A 17,201-nucleotide genomic window follows, 5' to 3' on the forward strand; every position below is an offset into this window, starting at 1 on the left:
ACGCTTAACCGACTGAGCCACCCGGGCGCCCCGCAGCATCTTTACTTGTAACGGCCCTAAACCGGAAACTCCCATCAACCAGAAAATGGACGTGGCATGTCCTCACAGTGGAATACTTACTCTACATCAGTGAAAGGGGACTGACCCGCCACGCACCCAGCCGTGTGGACAACTCTCCGAAGGAATGTACTGAGTGGAAGCAGCCAGACAGAAGGGCTACCAACTGTATGTTTCCACTCATGTGAAGTCCAAAACAGACAAAACCGATGCACGGTGACTGAATTTCATGGCAGTCGTTCCTGATGTCTAATGTCATCGGTCTAAGTGTAGGGTGGGACTGAATTCGAAGGCACCGGGAGAACCTTCTGGAGTGAAAGGGATGTCCTGTGCAGACTTTACGTTAGTTACTCTGGGGTGTGCATATGCCAAAACTCGCACACTCACACGCCTCTGTGCCCGTCGCTGTAAGTTCACCTCAATTAAAAACCACAACAAACAAAAGTCACTATGGATCCTATAAGCTATTGGGAGAGATAATACGGGGATATTTCAAGTTGGATGCCAATAAATTTGACAACTCGGCTGGAACGACAACAGTATTTGAAAGGCACAAGCAACCAAAGCTCATTCCAGAAGAAACAGAGAACCTGGGGAGCCCTCTATCGAACCAAGAGATTGAACCCATCCCTTAAAACCTTCACATGAAGAAAACTTGACAGAGAATTCGCCGATGAGCTCTCCCAAACATACAGGGAATAAATATAAATTCTACGCTAATTTTTTTTTCATAAAAACAAGAAGAGTGAACACTTTGTCGTCTCATTTTATGAGCCCAGTATTACCTGGCTACCAAAGCCAGACAAGACATTACAAAGGGAACAAACAGAACCATTTCGTTTCATGAACCTTGAATCTTTAATAACATTTTAGAAATTCGATTCCGGCGATAAATAACAAGGACAATACCTACGACCAAGTGGAATTCATCCCAGGAATGCAAGCCTGGTATATAACATTCGAGACCGGCTGATGGATTCACCCTATTGACAAACTCAGAAGGAGAAACCACCTGTTCATCTCAACAGACTCAGAAAGCACACGTGACAGGATGCAGCGTCCACGCACGATGAAAGCTCTCCGCGAACCGGGAACAGAGTGTCGGCTCGATCAGGAGCCACTACAACGGCCCCACAGCAAACACTACACTTAACGGCCAAAGACCCCACCTCTCCCTCTCGATTCAGGAACAAGGCACTCTTCTTTCCCTCGGAGACTAGCAGAAAATACTCGAAAAATATTTACCAGACGAAGGACCTGAGGCAAAAAGTCCAGCTGGACATTCCACTCCGGAAGAGGCACAGATGGCAAACACAGGAAGGAGGCTTCACGTGCAAGGCCGTGCTCACTACAGCCAGAGCGAGACCGCGTGTTACACGAGCCGGTTTCAGCTGCACTGGCCAGAAGCCGGCCACGAGGTGAAGCACCTAGGACCCTCGGTCCTTGCCGGGGGCGTGTGGAGCCCCACTGGGAAACATCGGACGGCTTTTCATAGAGTTAAAATCTACACACCCACAGGACCCAGCCATCCCTCTCGGGTGCTTCTGGAAGAGAAGGGAACACTCAAAGTGCTCAGCTGTGCACCGCGGTTTCGGTCGTAATAACCACCACGTACAAACAGTCTCCGTGTCCGTGAGCTGAATGGATAAGCACACGGGGTGGCATGCTCGTTTACCGGGGCCCTCATCAAAGTAATGATACCTGAAATTACGTGGGTCTCAAAAACTCTATACAGAACGAGAGAAACCGTGCACAAAAGCCGTCCCCGCCGTGTGATTCCACGTCCACGAACTCGAGGCAACGATGGTGGTGACGCAGAGCAGATCCGTGGTTGTTACACGTGAGAGGTGGCAGGAGGCATGCCTACGACAGGGAACACGTGTTGCCGTGAACGTGTGTGTGGAGGTTTTTGCCTGAACACGTGTCTGCACTTTCTCTGGGGCGCACCCCTTGGCGTGTTCGAAACTACTGGGCTGTACCACAGCTGTGCGTATGTGCAAGCTTTTGAGTCACTCTAGATCACGATTACAGAGGTGGATGCCGTTATGTTGATCCCAACGTACCAAGTTGTGCATTTAATACTGGTCAATCTTGGGGACGCCTGGGTGGCTCAGGCGCTCGAGCGTCCGACTCTTGATTTCGGCTCATGTCATGATCCCACAGTTGGTGAGTGTGAGCCCCACGCCGGGCCACACGGTGGCCGTGCACACAACCTGCTTAGGATTCTCTCTCCCTCTCCCTCTGCCTCTGCCCCCCGCCACTTGCACGTGCACACTCGCTCGCTAGATTTAAAAAAATTTTAATTTCTTAAAATGATTTTTTAAAAATAAAGCCGGTCAATCTTATTGCATGTAAATTATACCTGAATAAAGCTAATTTTTAACACACACACACACACACACACACACACACACACACACACAAATCTTGTCACATGGACAAGATGATGCCAAATCTCTACTCACTCTGTACGGTGTAGACCCAGCCAGGTCCCGAGTCTCCTGTGCCTATTCCTGGAGGACCGCCTTCCAACAGGTGGATCGGGGTGGGGTATGTCAGTTGCCTCCGGATCCCCCTCTTCAGGGATCCTCTACCTCTGCTCGGCACCGCGAGCACTTCACATTGCGCCTCCTTGTTCAATCGCATTCTGTCTGCTTTCCATCCCCCCAGGACTCCCGCCCTTGTCTGAGTGTGTGTATATGTTTCCTTTCACTTCTAAGAGCCTGGACTATGACACTGTCCACCTTTCGGTATCTCCCAGAGCGCTTTCCTGACCTAAAAATTATAATACGGTCTCCTCCCCTCCATTTGTTGGAAGAACCAAGTACCACAATGATGAAAAGAGCCGTGCAAATGGAAGCAAATAAAAAGCTGGTAATTACAGCTGATGTGTTCTCCAGACTGAGTTAACAGCCAGCTGTGCGACCTCATGAATAATTGAGCTCTTTTCACAAACTGTTCTTGTCTACATACACCCTACTTGAGGTGTCCCACTCTGCCCAGGAAAATCCTCAAGTGCGCCACCCAGAAAAATCACATTACTGCTGTGTCTTTAGAAAGATGCATGTGATATACACAGGTAAACAGATAAAGAAAACTTCACTTTCTAACAAACACCCCCCCCCCCCCCCCCCGTTTATCCTGTTAGAAGGATGTAGTGCCCTAGCTGGGGCACCTGAGTGGCTCAGTCGGTTGAGCATCCGATTCTTGATTTTGGCTCAGGTCGTGATCCCAGCTTTGTGGGATCGAGCCCCGCCACAGCACCGCGCTGAGCTCGGAGCCTGCTTGGGATTCTCTCTCCCCCTCTGCCCCGCCCCTGCTCGTCCTCTCTAAAATAAAAATAAAAGTTGCAGACCTACATGTGCTAACAAGATGATTAAATATCCCGCTAAACAGAACACGCAGACTGCAAACCCTGCCGTGCCTGCGTTTTTGTGAAAACAGCCGATTCTGCGGTGGCGCGAAGGGAGAGGCGCGGCCTGTGGGCGGCAGGGGGCGCTGTGGCTGCGGGCGCGCAGGAGCCCTGCGCGCCGGCTCTGCGGCCACCGGCCGCTCTGGCTGCGCCCCTCTCCCCCCAGCCCCGCCCAGCGCCCCCGCCCCCGCCGTGGAGCCTTTGAACCAACCAACCTGTGGTCCCGGCTCAGAGGCGGCCTTGGGCCAGCCCCCCCCCCCCCCCCGCCCCATTTCCTCTGGGGCTGAGCAGGGGTGGCAGCAGCTTCCGCAAAGCAGGGCAGGGCCCCACCCGGCCTGAGGTGCAGGCACCCCAGCCCGGCGGCCTGGCTGCTTACCTGTGTGGCCGGAGGTGCCCGCCAGACCTGCGGCCACGCCGGCCCGGGGCCCTAGCACCGGATGGGCCGTGACAGGGCCAGTGACACGTGACCAGCCATGCAGCACACGGGGTGGGCGTCCTCCCAGGCAGGCTGGGCCAGAGCACTCAACCTGGACCAGGAGAGGCGGGCAGAGCCGAGACCTCCTCAGCTCTGGCAGAGGAAGTTGGACTTTGGGGGGGGTGGGGGGGCTGAGTGAGGCCCCTGCTGGGGTTCCAACGTGGGTCCCCAGGTTTGTGAACTCGGGGGCCGGGATTCCGGAGACTTCAGGGGCCCATACTCAGTCCACACTTACTGGCAAGCCTTGGGGCTCTCTGCCCGCCCCCCCCCCACCGGACTCTCGCAGGCTGGGGGGTGGGCAGGGGCAGCCCCGGGTCCCCAGCCCAGACACAGGGTGGGGCCCTGGGTAAGTGACACAGACACACCCACATGGTCACCTGGTAGGGAAAAGTTTATTACGACAGAGTGACAGCAAAACAGACACAGGGGGGCCCTGGTCACAGGCCAGGAGGAGGCAGAGCGTTCCACAAACAGAACCACGTGCACAACAGAAATGAACACACAAGCCGAGTATATACCTGAAAACAAGCACAGAACCAGAGACTCTGTGCAGGGACACACACACACCAGGCCACTCCGGCCACCGGATGGAAAGGTTAACGTGCGACACTACACTCTGCTTTACGATCCCCTTTCCCCATAAAACATGTGTTTAACACACACACGACGTCGTTGCTAAATCAGCAAGAGCTGCTACAGTGCTCCAACTTAATAAGTTGATAAAAACAAGTTGTCCCGTGGCCAGTTCACAATGGAACTAAATAGTTTTGTTCCGAGATGCCTGGGGAGTGTCTCTGGTAACGAGGCATTTCCGACAAGCAGGTCCTTCTGCCACCAAGCGACAGTCTCGGTCCGCAGCACGTGGAGGGCAGGGGATTCAGCAGATGGCGAGGGGGGGGGGAGGGCAAGTTGGGCACTCCGCTCTCCAGGAGGTCCCCGTCGCCAGGCTGGGGGTTTGGGCCAGGAAGGTGGCAGCTGGCTTCCTGAGGAGGTAATGTGACGGGTGTCCAGGGCTGTGCTGAGCCGACCGCTCCCAGTGGGTGCTGGGCCACGTACCCCGCTGGCCGCCCCTCAGGAGCGCCCAGGGAGGGGGCCATCGGGGCAGCCCCTCCCGGCCCGGAAGCCGGTAGGAAGATGGATGGCCTGTCTCAGAAGCAGCCGCCTGCAGATACAACACGAAGAAGACAGCGGCGACCTCCCGAAGGGGGGGGGGGGGACCGGCCGCAAGGGCACCCGCCTCACTGAAGGTGGACAGGAGCTCGGGGAGAAGCCGCGGCCTGGGGCAAGGGACGTCTGGGTGTGTCTTTCCCAAGGTGACCTGCTGTGTGTTTTACAAACTTGGTCTGTGACAGGCGTCACCCGTCCGAGCTGCTGCGTGAACCATTAGACACAGAACAGTTGGTACCTTGCGAAGTACTTTCCAAACATGCCACGTGAGCATCACAGGCTGCCAGGCAGGGCCTGTGTCACCTGGGGAGGCTGGAGGGAGAGCCCTGCTTTGTATGGCCCCTCCGAGAGCTTCCACTTTGGGGATCTGGGGGCAGGAGACCCCCTGGTACCTTTAAGAAAGGGACCTGAGCACTGTCTGCAGCCTCCGAGCCTCTGATGAGGGCCTGGCCGTCCGGCCTGCCCACCTTCAGGGAACACTGGTCTCAGCACTCCCCCAGCGTGGCCCCCGGAGGCTCCAGGACCTTCAAGGGCGGGCGTCTGAGGGGCAGCGGACAGCGGCTGGCACGCTCGGCCCTCCAGCCACCCGGAAGGTCACAAAGGCCCTCTGCCAATGGAGCAGGGATGGAGGGGTGCACGGGCAGGCCTTCCTCCCCGCACACGCTCCAGCAGAGGATAAAGACCTCAGCTGCACGTGTGTGGGTCATTTCCGGGAGAGATCCTTTCCTCAGCTGACTTCTACACGCAACAAGCCCGTCTACACTACACGGCAGGCAGCTAAACCGAACGCCTGCCGACCGTGCTCGGAGCCCTCTGACCCGTGCCCACAAACTCTGGGGCCACTGCCAGGCCGGCTCCGCCTGTCCCCGGCACCCACACCTGCAGGCCCACCCCACCCTAACCCTAACCCTAACCCCATGGGCGCTCACGGCCTGTCCAGCCACCAGACACAGAATCCTCCGAGTCACCGGGCTGAGGGTCCCGTCCCCCCGCCCCGTGTCCGCCTGAGGAACGTATGGCCTTACGAGACACACGTCCCCGGGGTGCACACCAGCCACAGCGTGCAAACAGCCAGTCCCCTCAGCTCTTAAGACACAGGTGAAGACACTCAGGCTTCCGAGTCCCTGCAAGGGAGGGCGGAGGTGCACCTCCGTGTTCACACCCGGAGCAAGGGCCCAGGAAGGCAGCTGCGGGGACCACCTCTGATCCAAACCACAAGGTGCGTCCCTCCCCTCGCAGGTCTGTGCACAGACCGGACCTATGGAGTAGGAGTAAGACACCCCGGTCATCAACACCCAAACGGCTTCAAAACCTTCAAATCTCCGCTGAAGCGCAACCACCTTCCTTCTGCGCCGAGGTGTGTGTGTGCCCCGTGCTGTCACCAGGAGGGGCGCACGACTACCCTTCGGACAGTGGCTTCAACGAAGTGTTCTTTGGGGGCTTTGCTACTTCAGATCACGGGGAAGTTTAAGGCTGGGATCTCCAGAGTTAACATGCGTTCTCAATGGTGGTCCCACCCTGAGCCCCTCGCACCTAAAAACCAGGTCCCAGCCAAGCCCCTCGAGTCCAGCCGTCTGTGAGCACCGGCCACAGGTGAAGGAAGGTGGGTGGCGGGGGGGGGGGGGGGGGGGGGGGGGGGCCGCGGCAGGCGTTTGGTTCATTTCAGATCTTGATTCGGGGCCGTTCTCCCCCCACCCGTACCCCCACCGCCCACTCTTCTGGCTGTCGGAAGACCCCCAACCACGGTCCCCGAGAACCAAAGAGGGAGGACCCACCGCCGCAGGGCCATCGGGGGACACAGGTCGAGCTGCAAACGGGGACCCGCCAACGGCGCCTGGCCGGGGGGGCTCACGCGAGTGGCTGGCGCTTCGCGTCGATGCCGGCACCTTCCAGCGGCACGACGGACATTCCCCGTCGGAGCTCAACGTTCACGAGGCCAGCGGCTCTGAACACAGAGAAAACGCTCACGTCTTCATGCCGGTTCTCTGAGGTCCGGGGCTCCTGCGTGGAAGGGGACCGACGCGGGCAGGCGCCACAGCTCCACAGACACGAGACACAACCCGCACGCGCCACCGGCGGCCAGGAGGCGCGGCACGACCAGGGGCCGGCCAAGTACGCTACACAGCCATTCTTTTGAATACACAGAAAATTCAAGTAATTTATTTAAAAACTGCTTAGTCTCATCTTGAAATATATATATATAGATATATATTTGCTTTAGAATGATCATATTGCAGCATGGTTCCTCATGCATCTTAAAGTTCTTTATTTAAAAAAACTTGAGGCAGCGAAGTATCACCACTGTCTGTGTCCAGGTGACACCGGGAGGCTTAGACTGACCATTCCAAGTAAGAGAAGCAGAAACCGCTGAGTTATAAAGAGACTGTGGTTTGAAAAGCATTTCCAAGTAGCTGCAGCATCTGACGACCGCACTTCCCCAAAGTCCGCGTCTGGCTCATACGCGGAAAGCAGAAACGGGGCAGAGTCCTCCGGGGGGGGCGGCCCTTCCTTCCGTCCCCGGACACCTGGCGACCGTTCGGGTTCCGGCGTCAAGCGGGGTGAGCAGGCGAAGAGGTCAGAAGAGGTCAGAGGCGGCCCAGCAGGAGCTCACACGCCCGGGGCCGCCGTCCCACACACCCGAGGTAGGCCTGGCGGCAGGACCCAGGGGGCGAGGCCACTCCTGGAGCTCTGCCCTCATGATTTCCCCAGCAAACGGTTTAAACACGAGTCAAAGTGCAATGAAGAACCCACAACCTCTCCGGGGAGCTTCGGACAGAGACGACGGGGTCGGGGGGTCGGGGGTCGGGGGGTCGGGGGTCGGGGCACGGACACGCGCGTGCACCTGCCTGGGCCCTGCCTCCCCCGGGCGCTGGTGGGGGGCGGCCGCCGCCTCCCGCTGCCCAGAGGCAGGGCTGCCCCACGCACCATCTGTCAGAATCTCTGAGGACAAGAGGAAATGCTGTTTCTCCTAAGAAAACCAGTTTTGAAAGGAAAACTTTTCTTCTAAAATAATCATAAAGGAAAATACTCTCCAATAGCTGCAGCACCGACAAGACAGGAGATCTGACAAAAGTCCAGATACCTGCAGGCGTCCAGAGAGAACGTGATAAAGAGATTTTAGTCCCGGACTGCGTGACTGCCACCTGGAGTACTCAGGCAACAAACGGCAAAGGACAGCAGGTTATTTTGGTTTTCAATTGTAACCTTGGAAATGAACATCTTATTTTTCTCTAAACTGCTTGTCGCTATTGTAAATCTGGTTGATAATTTAAAAACATGCAGAATAATATACCTGCAGAATGAAAGAGGTGAAATTACAAGATCTCTTTCAATTAAAAAAAAAAAAAAAAGATTTCAAATGATTTTCTTTAATCGTGGACAAAGTAATTAGCGTGGTGTTTTTGCCTCGCGGCCCGACCCTACCCTACAGCTACCGCGTCTCCACCCGTCTCGCGAAGGAACTGGCTCGAGCGCGGCCACCGCAGCCACCGAAGCAACGGCGACCGCCCCGCCCGCCACCCCCCCTGGAATGTGTGCGCGCAGGGGTGAGGCTCAGACCATCGACTCCGTCTCCACCTTCCTCGGCTGGCCCTCCTTCCTGGTCAGCCTCAGGACGGTGGGCTTCTCGCCGCCGCCCCCGCTCTCCCCCGAAGGCTGGGAAGACAGGCCTTTCTGCTCCTCCTTGACCTCTACCGACACGTCTGGGTAGATCACCAGGAACGTGGCCGTCAGGAAGCCCAAGAAAGAGCCCACGGAGGCCACCATGGGGATGACGCGCACGGTCCCGACGGCGTCGACCACACCCCCGAGGGCGGACGCCACCAGGATCTGGGAGATGTACACCTGGCAGGAGAGGATGGCACAGTCTATGCCAAAGCCACGCTTGGAGCTCCCAGGGCTGTGGTGGACGTACTGCAAGAGAAGAGAGCGGGGCAGTGAGGGCCGTGGGGCGGTCGAACCATCAGCCAACATGCCCGTGGCTTGAATATTAGCTCAGAAGAGTCTGGAAACGCAACTTGCCTTCCTCTCAGCTGCTTGGCGACCACTCAGCCTGTCTCCCCGACCCCGTCCCACTTCTATTCAACACTGTATTGGAGGTTCTGGCCATTGCAATAAGGCAAGGAAAATAAATAAAACGTATTAAGGATTGGAAAAGAAAAAATGAATCTCATTATACGCGGATGATGTGATTGGAAATGAAGTCCAAGAGAATCTATCGGTATGCTGTAAGAATTAACAGAAAAACATACCCTATCTATGGACAGAAAGGCTCATCACTGGAATGTTTTTGAATCTCCCCCAAATCGATCTATGCGATCAGTGTGCTTCCAATTAAGCCCAGAAGCTGATTCTAAACATTTAGATGAAAAGTCAGGGGTCAAGAACGCCCAAGACGATCTTAAGGAAGAACAAAACTGGAGGACTCACACTACCAGCTCCTGGGTCTTACCACAAAACGACTTAGAACAGGGTAACCCTCGTCTGAGGACAGACCGACCGACGGAAGAGATACAGGGAGCAGAAACACCACCCCCCCACCCCCGATGGGGACCCGACGTAGGACAAGGACGCCACCAGAGTGCGGGTGGGGACCACGTGACCCTTAACGTTAAGCGGCTACCCGTCCGTGGGAGAACGAGGTCACACTCTTCTGCCTCAAACCACACGCACGCACCCTGCATCCCAGGCGGACCGTAAGCGCGCACGGGACGAGGGCGCCGCCAATGCCACCGCCAGCGGAACAGGGCGATACCCGCGGCCATTCGGTGCCAGGGGCAAAGGAGTAAAGAACCGCCCTCTGCAAGCACAGGAGGGAAGCACGGGTGTGAAGTAACAGCAGACGTCCCAGGCACAAAAGCTTCGGACACTGGCCAGGGGGCCGTGTGGTGCTACAGCCGCTGGGCCGAGGGCCAGCGTCACTCGGCTGCCTGGTCTGCGCCGCTTTTTCAAATTTGTTGCCCAAAACTCCACTGAGCTGTTCATTTACAACCTGTGCTCTTTTTCTGTAGTCACGTGAGATACTCTGACCCAAAGGCTTATTTAACAAATAACGCTGTGATTTCGATTTTCGTTAGTTTGGTATTTGGCAGGTACCTAATCACGGTGGATTAATTTTGCTTTTATAATTGCCCAAGGGAAGATTAAACACAGTCTAGGTGTAGAGGGCAAGAAACAGGAGCTTTTTGGGGTTTCTTCCTTCACTTTCAGGGTCATGGTCTACACCTGCACTGAGGCCACTGAGCACTGTGAAAGACGGCTGGTCTGAAATGAGAGGTACTGTATGCACGTGGGAATAACGGTTTTGGAGGTGCTGAGATACAAGACTATGCTGCTGAAGGGACCTCACCTCTTTCCTCCCTGTTTACACACAGCCACTCCAACGCGGACCGACCCAGGCGGCTCACGCTCTACTGGACGGGACACGCTGGCCCAGCTCCCCTCCGCGGGGGTCTGTGAGGGGATATTAGGGGGCAGGCAGCCTCCTAGGTGCCCGACCCAAATCCCTCAAGAGGCAACCGACGCCTCCAGGCAGGTGCCAGGTGGGCCAGGCCACTGCAGGAGCAGATCCTTTGTAGCCAGGAAGCCTGTGCCCCGGACCGACCCGAGCAGGTGGCAGCTTCGCCGGTCCCTTCAGGACCAAAGACCGGGGCGGGGGATCGTCCGTACCCCAAATGCCTCCCAAGTGCAAGGTGCGGAGCTCTGCCTACAGACGAGTGGAGAACGAGCGTGGGCTCTGGAGCCGAATGGGTCTGACGCTCTGACCTGGTGTACCTTTCAGGCGGGTGACCTTGCGCCCCAGTGCCTCATCCACGGCACCCCTCCCACCCGCCGTCCCCAGGACGCACCTCCTTGATGTCGTGGTACTGCCCGAGCAGGGCGTAGGGGCAGTAGGAGATGCTCATGGAGACGATGCCCATGGTGCTGATCATGATCATGGCGACATAGACGTCGGCGAACATGGCCATCACGGCCGTGCCGATGGAGAAACCCAGCGTCCCCAGCACGTAGATGACCCTGATGCTCAGGTCGTAGTTGTCCAAGTACTTCTGTAACAGGGCTGTGGAGACAGCGTGGCCATGGGACAGTGACCGACAAGGCCCTCAGCCGGACACTCGCCTCACTCCTGCCGGGCTCCCTCCACTGTCCCTGGCCACCTCTGCCACCCCGAGGCCCTCCTCCCACCACACCGCTGCCCGCTGGCCCCCACCACGCTCGCAGCTCGCCCCTGTGCCTCCCTCAACTCCCAGGGGCTCCGGCATCTCAGAAGGAAGTCTGCCCTCCGGGTCCCAGAGCCCGTAGCCTCTTTCTGCCCTGCAGGCCGGCTTGGGCCCAGACCCTTCCCACCGGTCCAGACCCACTCGCTGGCCTTCGCCAGCCTCATGCCCAGTCTTGATTTGGAATCTCAGGTTGTGGCTCGTTTCCTCGCAGGAGAAGCCTGGGTCCAGATGGACGGACTCCTGCTCACTCTTCCTGACCCAACGGCTTAATGTCACCTCCCCCACGAAGCGTCTCCGGTGCCTTCCTGGGAACTCCTCTGACAGAGCACGGACGGTGCTGCCTGTTGGTCAGGCTGGCTTCCCGCTGCCTGGTGGCCTTGACCTTGGAAACCCTCAAGTCCAGGCCGGGCTGACAGGAAGCTGGAGGCCTCCTCCACAGTTTGGAGTACAGAGTGGGCAGGACCCAGACCAGACCTGGTCAGGAGACCCCCGACCCTGACTGCGCCCACGTCCAGAACGTGTGCCAGGGCGCGCTGCTCCCAGGAGTGAAGCCTGTCCCCTCCCTCCTCACAGACAAAACCACACCTCCAGGGAAAGGCCTCTGCTCTGCGACAGGCTGCTCCCACAGCCGCAGGCCCCAAACACGCCTCACACCTCCACTCCCGGGCTCACGGGGACAGCTCCTGCAGGCCCACCATCGCCCTGAGCCTGGCCCTGTCCAGAGCCCCCCCGTCTGAGGAACGCCTGGACAGGAACTAGCACGCAGAGGGCAGCCCGTGTGGGGTCTCGGGACGCCCCATCTTAGACTCTCAGGTGCAGGACGCTGTTGCCCCCACGTGGGGACCGCTTACCTGAGCAGATCGCGCCGGTGGCCGCGTAAATCACCAGGCCCCAGCACCCCAACTTCACGCCGGCGTTGTAGGCCTGCCAGGCGGTCGAGTTGGAGGGGGCCTGTTCCAGAAATGAAACCGGGGATCAGGGCGGCCGGGAATCACGTGCCACACTCTTTGGGGAAAGGAAGTCACTTTCCCTCTCAACTGCAGGCGAGCCGTTTACTTTGAAACCAGCGACAGACACTACCATGACGGGACGCTCCGCCACAGTACGGCCGCTTGCAACGGCGTCTGCAACCCCTCCCAGCCTCACACCTGCCCCGCAGGGCAGCTGGAGGGTGGGGGACCGCGTGGAGGCGGGGCCGTCTGGCCCAATTCCAGGCAACACAGCACAGGCGTGAGCCAGGCCACAGGGGACAGAGGCGGGTCCCTGTCCCCAGCCACCACCATCTGGGGCAGGGTCTGTGCAGGGCAATCGGCCCGGGAGCGGCTCCTCCCCCGTGACGCCCTTCTGGACCCCTAACCACGGCACCAGGAGCACGCGCCGGCCGATGCCCACCGTGGGCCTGGCCCCCGGCCGCAAGGGCGCCGGGGCACCAAGGGGGAGCGGGCAGCGGATGCAGCCTCCCCGACGCGGTGCGCCGGGCCGTCGGCACTGCCGGCTGCCCCCGCGTCGCCGTCCCTCCCGGCCCCAAAGCGGGGCCCCGGGCACTCACCTTGGGGTCCCCTTCGAAGATGACCTGGCCCATGAAGTCGGTGTAGAAGACGGCCTCGGCGATGACGGAGAACCAGGTGAGCAGGTGGCAGAGGCACAGCCGCGTCAGCTCCTTGGGCATCTTGAGCATGGACAGCCAGAGAAGCCGCACGGTGGTCTCGCCCTCCCCCTCCTCGCTCTCCGTGTCCCCGCTGGAGGTGGTGGCCCCGCTCTGGTTCCGGTGCCGGCACCGCTGCCGCTGCTGCTTCTGCAGGTCGTACAGGTCGCTCATGCTGCGCGAGGGCTTGATGAGGACCACGGCGTTGGCCCGTCGGTAGCGGTAGCAGTTGGACCCGATCTTGCCGTAGTAGGAGAAGGTGCTGGAGGCCTGCCGGTGGAACATGTGCCTCCGCCGCCTCATGGAGCCGGACGCGGCCGTGGGTTTCGGGGCCACCCTGGTGTAGCCCCCGAGGCTGTCCTTCGGGGGAGAGCCACTCCCGTTGGGGACTTTGGCTTCGTTCAAGTGATTATCGAGCAGCGTCGCGTCCTCCTTTGCGGTTTCCCTGAGCACGGAGGCCAGGCGGTACGGCCTGGTCCAGGGAAGCTCCTGGCTGCTGCTGCGGGGGGTGCTGGGGTAGGAGCCGTCGTGGAAGATGGAGGGCTCGATGTCGGGCAGGAAGGGCAGCTCGGGTTCCAGGTCCAGGGCAGCGTCCGGCACGTGCAACACAGAGTCGCTCTTACTCCGCACCATGTCCACACCCAGGAAGTCCAGGGAGAGCTCGTGCTCGGACTGCACCTCCTCCGGGAACAAGGCGACGCCTCCATCCAGAACATTCACGCGGGCGGCGGGGGGCAGGGTGCCGGCCGCCTCCCCACCCCGCTCTTGCGGGGGGCTGTACTGCTCTTCCTCGATGCTGAACAGGTGCAGGGCCACCGACACCACAAAGATGATGGCCGCGAAGAAGAAAAGCACCTGGTTCTGCGTCCGGAACCAGTCGCCCAAGAAGGTCTGGGTCCAGTCCAGCCCCCCCAGCACATAGCCGATGGCCCCGCCGAGGCCTGAGCAGGCGAGAGAGACAGAGGAAGCCCGTGAGCGGTGTAAGGTGCCTTGGCACCGCCTCCCGAAAGAAGAGGAGAGGCTAGGAAAGATCTAGAAGGTCTTTCACCCTTAATCACAGGCCAAGGGCGCCACTCATAGCTATGTTCTGGGTCAGCATAAGTTTGGGGGCTGGAAAGTGAGAAAATGGGAGGAAAAACAAGACAAGAAACTACAGCTGACCTTAAGTCTGGCGTTTTGACCTAAGAGACTCCTGCCTACGGAACCAGAAGCAGGTATCCACCAGGATAGGAAGCCGATGGTTGCCCACAACTCCGGGTGGCACTGACTGACACCCCTTAAGCTCAGGAAGCTGCCGTTCCCAACGGATATGAACGGTACCCAAACGCAGGGAGAGACTAGTACCGGCCTGCCCGCCACCTCGCCCACCTGCGGCTAGGTAAAGCCATGGCAGGCCATCGAGTCCCCCCCGATATGCGGAGGAGGGCCTTGGGAACAGCCTCCCCCAGCCAACCCCCACTGGGTGAGGTCTGGGAGGGTGAGGGCCAGGGCTAGGGGTGGGGGGCGCTCTCACCGGCAGAGAAGGCGTGGATGTTGAGAGCCATGTCCTGCTCCTCACTGTCCACCACATCCAGCAGGTAGGCACGGATGGGGCCCTCTGTCGCATCGGCGCTGAAATCCAGGATGACCACCCCCAGCACGGTGAGGACGATGCCAATGGGCTGCCGGCTGGGGACATCGCCGAGGGACAGACCTGACCGAACACATGGGAGCAGGCAGATCTCAGCCCCTCGGAGCAGACAGTCGCCTCCAAGAGGAGACAGAGGACACTGTCGCCTGGCCAGAAACGGGTGTGCTCCTTGGCGCGGACTTTCAGGACAGAAGATGGGCTTTGTTTTGTCCATTTCTGTTATCTGCTGGGTTATTTTTTCCTCCCCCATCACACGGGCTGTCCGGCGAACCTGAGAGAGCTGACTTACGTTTACGTTTTGTGGCTAAGAGGAAAACGGTCCTTCTACCCACCTTCCCTGGCGAAGGAGGGCCACGTTTGAGAGCACTGACGGAGCACACCGCGGGGGCGCTCCTTCCGCGCATCCTGAGCGCGTGAGTGGCCTCCCCCGGCGTCCACACGCGCCTCCTCAAGCACGCACTGTGGTTTCGCACCTCCCGAAGGAGGATGGCTTGAGCCTGTCGCGGTTACTTTCCAATTTGCTTTAAGGAAAATTAAGCCTTGAAGGCCAATGCGGATCTTGTTTCGTAAGTCAGACTGCACCCAAGAAACCCGAGCAGAAACACGGGCTAACGGTCCTGCGTGCCGGTGACGGAAGTCGTGAAGCACTCATCACCTCCCCCGGGAGCTTCAAGCGCATTCTCGGGCGGCCTGGGTGCGGCTCTGAGGAGCAACGCACGTGACCTCACTTCTGGCACAATCTTTCCCTAAGTAGGCTGGAAGCGGCCAAAGGAAGCTACATTCACACACTGCGTCGCACCTGCCTCGGGGGAGTCTGCCCTGAACCCCAAGACTGGCTGGCACCCTGTACCCGAGGATGTAGAGGTTGGCGGGGGGCGGGGGAGAGGCACACGACCTGGGACCTGGGAACATATTAGCTGCAGCCACAAGCAAGCCCACTGCACAGGAGGTCCAGGGAGGATGCCCGGGAGAGTGTGAGCACGGCAAGTGACAGGGCACCAGGCGAGGGGCCGGACTCCCGAGTCTCTGCACCGCCACGTTCCCGCAAGAACGCCCCACAGACACGGCCTCGGAGAAAGACACGACTTTCTCTCTGGGTGAAAGTGGCGAAGGGACACGCGATCTGCAGGCTGAAGGGGACAGCCCGAGAGAGCCCGCAGCCCCGGGTCCACAGCCGACGGCAAAGCAGCACCCCGGGCCTTGGGGCCATAAGACGTCGCGGCTGGAGGAGGCCGCCCCGCACGAGGCGGCTGGGTGCAGCTCGGGGAAGCGTGTGCTGCCCGGTGCGGTGGTCCTTCCTCGGCCCCAGCCTGTCCCCACACAGGCCTCTGAGTAACTGGCTGTGGCTCTCGCTACCCCAAAAGGTGTTCTGGGTGTTCCCACATCACTGACTTCCTTCTGCAGACCTGGGCCAAGCTCGCGTACGTCAGACCCAGATGAAGCCTCCGTCTTCAAAAGTCATTGCCAGAAAACAAGGTTTTTGTTTTTAACAGTTTTGACGGACTCCCTCAGGGCAACAACTATTTTCCCACATACAGCTGCTTTAATTAAAAACAAAACAACAACAAAAAAGGCAGAACAAAACACGAGTACCCGAAGCAGAAAAACAAGCAGCGAACTGGGTCTGGACATTTTCAATACCAAGTCTGAGAAAAGGAGAAAACAAAGAGAGAATTTCTGAAATGTTGCTGGAAACAGGACATGGTGTCAGATAGGCATTAAAAGCTGGGTCACAACAGGAAATGCTTCCCTGTGAACAGGTTCCCACGGCTTTGCTGCGTGGGGCCCGGCTCCTCGAGCGGGGCCAAGTGTGCCCGGGGGCGGGGGCGGGGGCGGGGGCGGGGCCCGGCCAGCCCCGGGAAGCGCCCGGCCAGCCCGCAGACGGCCCGCGTCTTCTATGGAGCAGAAAGCCACGCGCAGCCAGGACGCGAGTGCACACAGTAGGGCGCGTGGCGTGGCGGAGGGGCACTTACCGATGGCAGAGCCGTTCAGGAAGAGCGCCACGCCCAAGAGCACGCCGATGCACAGGACCAGGATGAAAGGCCGCCGGCGGCCCCAGCTCAGGGTGCAGCGGTCGCTGGCGGAGCCGATGATGGGCGTGAAGAAGAGGCCGAGGACGGGGCTCAGGAACCAGGTGAGGCTGTAGTACTGCTCCGGAAGGCCTGCGGCAGACACGCGGCGGGCTGTGACAGGTGCACCCCGGGCACCGGGCGCACGCACACACGCAGGCCCCGGCCTGGTAGAGACCCCTCAGGGTAGAAAGTGCCCACCTCCGAAGCAGGCAGCTCTGAAGACTGAATCCCAACGGGGAAGCACCAGGTGGCCAGAGGCCGGCACCCGGGCCTTGGAGCAGACGCCCCGGGACCCGCTGCTGCAGAGCGTAACAAGCAGAGCTGGGACCGGCCGTGCACACGTGGAGAACAGGCACCCCCGGGCGCCAGCGCGGGGCCAGGCCCTCTCACGCCAGCCGCGCTACTCAGCGCCATCTCACAGGCACCGCACACAGTGTCCCCGTCAGCCCAGAACCGAGGCACACAGGGCACACGGCCCCAGAGTAGCGAGGACCCACCCTGCTGTCCTTCCGGGCCGCGCGGGCC

General features: G+C 59.4%; 1 protein-coding gene across 3 annotated transcripts in view; it reads right to left on the minus strand.

The window, feature by feature from the left end:
* Positions 1 to 17,201, minus strand: part of SLC45A4 (solute carrier family 45 member 4) — a 50,403-nt gene continuing 33,202 nt past the window's right edge. Inside the window, exons 3-9 of one of the 3 annotated variants that reach the window (XR_002152273.3) lie at positions 16,578 to 16,766; positions 14,488 to 14,667; positions 12,879 to 13,915; positions 12,181 to 12,280; positions 10,958 to 11,169; positions 9,132 to 9,211; positions 8,889 to 9,023 (exon numbers count right to left, since the gene is read on the minus strand). Coding sequence is in view for 2 of the 3 variants with exons in the window: in XM_045050268.1 (XP_044906203.1) it covers positions 8,664 to 9,023; positions 10,958 to 11,169; positions 12,181 to 12,280; positions 12,879 to 13,915; positions 14,488 to 14,667; positions 16,578 to 16,766 (2,078 nt within the window). In the remaining variant the exon portion in view is untranslated. Of the gene's footprint in view, positions 1,921 to 8,459; positions 9,024 to 9,131; positions 9,212 to 10,957; positions 11,170 to 12,180; positions 12,281 to 12,878; positions 13,916 to 14,487; positions 14,668 to 16,577; positions 16,767 to 17,201 lie in introns of those variants that run through there. The other 2 variants (XM_045050269.1, XM_045050268.1) reach the window with 2 other exon arrangements.

Source organism: Felis catus, chromosome F2, assembly GCF_018350175.1.
Source record: "Felis catus isolate Fca126 chromosome F2, F.catus_Fca126_mat1.0, whole genome shotgun sequence".
In the NCBI taxonomy this organism is placed as follows: domain Eukaryota; kingdom Metazoa; phylum Chordata; class Mammalia; order Carnivora; family Felidae; genus Felis; species Felis catus.